Source organism: Mastomys coucha, unplaced genomic scaffold, assembly GCF_008632895.1.
Source record: "Mastomys coucha isolate ucsf_1 unplaced genomic scaffold, UCSF_Mcou_1 pScaffold15, whole genome shotgun sequence".
NCBI lineage: Eukaryota > Metazoa > Chordata > Mammalia > Rodentia > Muridae > Mastomys > Mastomys coucha.
In genome coordinates, this window is record NW_022196897.1 from 15,040,684 (window position 1) to 15,046,659 (window position 5,976).

Genomic DNA, 5,976 nt, shown 5'->3' on the forward strand with positions numbered 1-5,976 from the left:
CCTCATCCCCTCCACCACATAATCCTCCTCAGCTACCCTCCCTCATCCCCTCCACCAAATAGTCCTCCTCAGCTACCCTCCCTCATCCCCTCTACCACATAGTCTTCCCCTTCTCTTTTCAGGTTATATATATACATATGTGTGTGTGTGTGTGTGTGTGTGTGTGTGTGTGTGTGTGTGTGTGGTGTGTATGCATGTATGCATGTATCTATGTATACACATATATAGACATAAGTATGCATGTACATATATACATACAAACACATATGTGTATGTATGTGTATAATCAAAAGTCGTGAGAGAAAACATTAAGTATTTTTCTCTGAGCCTGGCTCATTTCTCTTAAAGTGAGCTCTAGTTCCATCCATTTTCTTGCAGTTAATACAAATTTAGGGCTGGGGAAATGGCTCAGTGAGTAGGAGCACTCATGCAAGCATGAGGACCTGAGTTTAAACCCCTAGCAATGTAAAAAGCAAGGTATGACTGCATAGGCCCACAACCCCAGCCTTGGGAATGGAGACAAGTGGGTCCTGAGAGTTCCCTGGCCAAATCAGTGAGTTTGCAGTTCAGTAAGAGACCCTGTACCCTGTATCGAGGCAATAAGGTGGAGAGTTAATAGAGGGCAGCTGATGTTCTCTGCTGGCCTCTGAACATATATACACATGGCACACATCCCACATGCACACAAAATAATCACACTACACAGAAGTAAGTAAAACAAGTTGGGTGTGGTGGCACACACCTTTAATCCTAGAACTTGGGGAGTAGAGGTATGTGAGGCTTGGTGAGTTCAAGGACAGCCTGGGCCACATAGAAAATTCCAGCTTAGTCAGGGCTATATAGTGAGACCCTGTCTCAAAAAAAAAAAGAAAGGAAAAAGAAAAACAAGCTTAGCTCAGCCGTTAAGAGCACTTCTCCTCTTCCAGAAGACCCAAGTTCAGTTCCCAGGAGCTCACATCAACCTATAACTACAGCTCTAGGAAACCTGATACCTTCTGACCTCCATGGATACATGTGCACACCTGCACACACAGGCGCACACACACACACACAAGTAAAACTACAATTCCATTCTTAGTTATGGGTAAATAATACACTGTTGTATATGTATACCACATTTTCTTTAAAATTCACCCACTGGACTGTGCATGGTGGCACACGCCTTTAATCCTAGACCTCAGGAGGGAGAGGCAGGCAGACCAACATGAGTTCAAGGTTGACCTGGTCTACACAGTACGTTCTAGACCAGTCAAGTCTACATAGTGAAGCCCAGTCTCAAAAAATAGATATAAAAATAAAATAAAATCCACCCATTGATGGGCACCTACTCTGGTTCTCTATCTTGGCTACCGAGAACACTACTACAGTAACATGGCTGTCAGGTACTTCTGTGGCAGGCTGACTCAGAGCCCTCAGTAGGCACTAAGAGGGCATGGCTGAGTCACATGAAAGTGCCTTTGCCACGGTAGCTAGGCTGATTTACATTCCCAGCAGTAGTAGACAGGGTTGCTCTCTCCCTACATCCACACCGGCAATGGCTGCCGTTCCTTTCCTTGGTGTCGGCCGCTCTGACGGGTGAGATAGAATATCAGCATAATTCTGATTTGCATTTCTTCCTAACCAAAGACCTGGAGCAATTTTTCATCAGTTTATTGTCCATTTGCATTTCCCTCCTTTTTTGGGGTCTGTCTTCACTGGATTAGTTGTGAGTTTGGTGTTTAATTCTGCTGTTGCCTGTCAGGAGTGGCTGGCCAGGATGTCTCCCATCCCGCAGGATGTTTCTTCACTCTGGCCATGGCTTCTTTTGCTATGAAACATCTCTGTATTTCCTGCAACCCATTTATCAGTTCTTGTGCTGAGTTCCTGAGCTGCTAGAGTCCCACTGAGAAAGGCCTGGCCATGTCTATATCTCGAGCCATCATCCCACAGTGTTCCTCTGTAAGTAAGACTTTGAGGTGTTACATTAAGAGCTCATGCACTTTGGGACTGATCTCATGTGGGGGGGCAGGGTCTACTTCCTACTTCTCTATGTGGATGTCCCCTTTTGCCGTTCACTACAGAGGCTGCTTCTGTCTAGTGCGGCTTTGGACTCACCTTTGTTGATAATCAAGTGACTGTAAGACTTGTGTGGTTTGATTCTGGGTCCTCTATTCTGTTGCATGGGTCTCGTAGGAGTCTGTGTTTGTGCCTGGACCACACTGGTTGTGTCACTATGTCTCTTCAGTATAGTTTGAGGTCAGGTATGATGGCACCTCCCTCATTTTGCTTGGGATTGCTTTGGTTATTCTGGGTCTTCTGTTTCCATATAAATTCAGGACTTTTTTCTAGTCTAATGAACACTTACATTAGAGTTTTTGACTGAGTTTATGCTGAATCTTCTTCATTTAACCAAGTAGGCTTATTTTATAGTACTCTGGTCATATACTTTTTGTTGTTGTTGTTGTTGTTTTTCAAGACAGGGTTTCTCTGTGTAGTCTTAGCTATCTTGGAACACACTCTGTAGACCAGGCTGGCCTCAAACTCAGAACTCAGAGATCCACCTGTCTCTGCCTCCCAAGTGCTGGGATTAAAGGTGTGCACTACTATCCGTTGTCATCTGTTTCTTTTATAGTATATTTACCTAAAAGATTTTTCTTTAGTCAGTGTACTATATTAATAATACAGTTTTTGAAAATTCAAAATGGTAGACAAGAAGAAAAAGAAAGCCATTAAAACCTAGAAATGTCAGTGCCCAGATATGGTAACACTTGGAGCCATCTGAAGACTGTTCTCCAGAGCTAAACTATTCTCAAAACTGACAAAGGTGGGAGCAAGTTCAGATGCCCTCCTGTGTCTCTATCTCAGAACCACACCATGTGGGTCCTGCCCAGCAGATGATGGGGCCAGGTGTGATGAACAGGTCCTCCCTGTCCTCTCCAGTCACTTTCCATGGGATACACTAGACTCACTGAGGTTCCAAACTCACCTCAAAGCAGGTATATGTCATCATGTGCCTTGCAGCCAAGAGCTGCAGAGACAAGAAGGGGAGCCCTTGAACGGGACAGCTGCCAACCTTCTTCCCTAGATCTAAGCATTAGCCTTCAGACGCTTCACAGAGACTCAGGGGACTGACCATGACAGGGCCTCCACCCGAGAGGCCCCTGCTGCCCAAGCTGCAGCCGTCAGGGGACTAGGTGAGATCTCAGGAAGAAGCCACAGTGTGATGACAAACCGTAACTCTGCTCATTGCCTCTTATCGCACTTGACACTCTAAGCAAAGTGGCAGCATTTATGGCTGCCTGTCAACTGCAAAGCAATGAGTCCAATGCCGTCTCCTGTGCCTGGAGACGGTTGCTAGGAGAATTCCTATCGGCGCCACTGTGGGCTGCCAACACTACCCAAAGTGTAACTCTGGCCCAAGTGGAACCCAGGCCTCCAGCATCCAAACTCTCCCAGTGACATGTTCTCTCCTTTCACCTCTGCCACATGCCTGGCTGTGAGTCCCTGTCCCTGGGACATTGTGACCACCCTTATAAATGGAGGACAGTTCTACCCAGTCAAGATTTAATGGAACAGGTTGGAAGGTAGTTACAAAGGAGAAAGGCCACCAACTTGTAAGTAGGGTTCACCGTCCTAAGTCACCAGGCCTGGCTTTACTCAGCCCAGAGGAGCCAGCTCAGCTACAGCACCTTTTTCTTCTAAATGCCTGCATTAGAGAAGGTTAAGCGGTTTCTATGTCTGGGGTCCTGCTGCGCCCCCATCTGTGACCCACTTCTGGCCCACTCGGCCCTTATGGGATCTGGATTTGCATACAAGTTCTGCTGGGCCTCACTCTTCCCATCTGTACTAGGGCACTGTAAAAGAGAGGTGACTAAGAATCTGCCAGTCCCAGGGGCTCTCACTGGAAATGTTAAGTACCACCCTCACCCAATGGGCCAGGATACTCACTCTTCCACGGTGAGGCATACCAAGCGTCGGCGGAGGCCTGTGGCACGCTGCTTCTCCAGGGCCTCTCGGCCTAGGAAGGGCACCGAGGTCTTGAGCTTGCAGGTGAAGGTCAATCCTGCTTCCAGGGGGCTGTCATCGGGCCTCAGGTCTGCATGCCAGTGTCGATAGCCTACAGGACAAGGAAGCTGCAGGTGAGTGTCCAGCCAAGTTGTGCAACAGGCCTTTAGAAGATATATGTGGGTGCTGCCCACACCCACACTGCCCAGTCCCCAAATCTCCCCCTTCACTGTTGCTTAGCAACCTGGACAGCCCAAGGAGATGGGGCAGATCCAGGTCCCCAGAAGGTTCCCTGTGTGAGCTCCTGGAGCAGACTAGTCCCATGAGCTTTCCAGTCCCTTGCACCATCAGGATGGGGAGTGAGGTAGACCCGGAAGGTGGGCTGAGCATCACTAGGGGAAATGCATATCCCACTTTGAACTTTTATCACTGTATAAAGGATGCAAGGTGGCCACTTGTTAAAGCCGTTCTGCTCTAAGTCTTTACCTCTCGGGAGATAAGTAGGTGTCAGTAGTGTTAGAACCCCCACTTGTTATGCCCTGAATTCAACCTCCAGCACCAAATATTTCAAAAGCTCAGAAAGATCTCTCAAGGAGCCCACAGTGCTGAATTTGACCCCTCCTCACTGAGGCTGCTCTCTCAGGATTGAGGCAGTGCCTCACCTCTCAGAGTCCAGGTATGTGCAGGTACTGGGACCCCAACATCACTTCTGAGACACTGCATTGGAGACCCCATGCACAGACGGGGTGGGGGGTTTGAGAAAATGCACAAGGCTGGGAGATAGAGGGACTTATGATGTGAAAATCTAACCACCAGTGACAGGAGCATCTCCAGCTTCCTGGTGGCTTGGCTGGCTTCCCGGGGCCATATCAACCCTGTGCTCACCTTTCTCGATGCTCAGGGAGTCGATGGCACGGTAGCCCGCATTGACTAGGCCATGCCTCGCGCCTGCAGCCATCACAGCCCGGTACACTGGTAAGCAGGATGCTCGGGGCACATGCAGCTCCCACCCCAGCTCCCCGACAAAGGACAGCCTGATAGCCCGGACCTGGGAAGACGAGGCATGGGTCAGATACAGCTGTCTCAGGTTGCCTTGCCCAGCACAGACTGACACTTGCCAATAGTCACTGAGAAATGGTCTAAGGAGTGGTCACAGAAGCTGAGCTGGGAATCTTCAAATGAAAGAGAAGAATTCACTGTAGAGAGAGGGAGACAGTCTCCACCCCCTGGCCTCAAACCTCAGGAGTGACGCTTTTGCCAGGTGCTTTCTTACAGCAGCAAGACAGTGACTATGCACACTCCCTCATTCAGTCCCATCTGCCAGGACCTTATTCCCAAATACGGCCACAGCCACAGGTTCTGCCATCATGAGCCCAGGCTCTCATTTTAAAAAGCCTCCAGCCTCTTCCGCCCATGAGAAGCAGGTAGAAAGTTGATAATTCATGTCCTGCCTGTGCCAATTCAGGGTGCCGAATCCATCATTCTAGAAGCCACATGAACAAATAATGTGGGTTCCAGAAACTGGGGTTCACAAACACAGGAATGATAGCAGCATTTACCTGCTGTCCCCGTGCTGAGACCTTCACACACATCCCACTTACTCATAGCCATGCAGGAACGGCATCGAGGCCCATGTGGGAAGAGCTAGAGTCAGGGAAGGCATGTCCACACCCATACAGCCAATACAAAGGCTCCCTTTCCTGTTTGTATCTTGTTTCTAAGATACATGAATCTTAGTGAATGTCCCCAAGAGTTCACACCAGCCCAGGATCACTGGTCAGCTCATCAAAGGGATGTGGGAAGGCTCAAAATGCCTCACAAATAGAGGTGGCCAGGCCAGTGCTGCCACCCCTGTGCTGGCCGGGAAAAGGAGCTACCCTGCTATATGACCACTAAGCCAGCACCTTATGAACCTGCTAGTCTAATCACACTGAGAAACTGGATTCTTGAGGCCTTTGAAGCAGCGCCATCTGCCTGGCCTTGTGAAAAAAA

At 48.8% G+C, this 5,976-nt stretch overlaps 1 protein-coding gene across 2 annotated transcripts in view; it reads right to left on the bottom strand.

Moving 5' to 3' along the window:
- Sardh (sarcosine dehydrogenase) overlaps positions 1 to 5,976 on the bottom strand; it is a 78,907-nt gene that overhangs the window by 21,269 nt on the left and 51,662 nt on the right. For both annotated transcript variants that reach the window (XR_004118495.1, XM_031369482.1), the window contains exons 19-20: positions 4,870 to 5,032; positions 3,928 to 4,096 (exon numbers count right to left, since the gene is read on the bottom strand). Coding sequence is in view for 1 of the 2 variants with exons in the window: in XM_031369482.1 (XP_031225342.1) it covers positions 3,928 to 4,096; positions 4,870 to 5,032 (332 nt within the window). In the remaining variant the exon portion in view is untranslated. The remainder of the gene's footprint in view (positions 1 to 3,927; positions 4,097 to 4,869; positions 5,033 to 5,976) is intronic.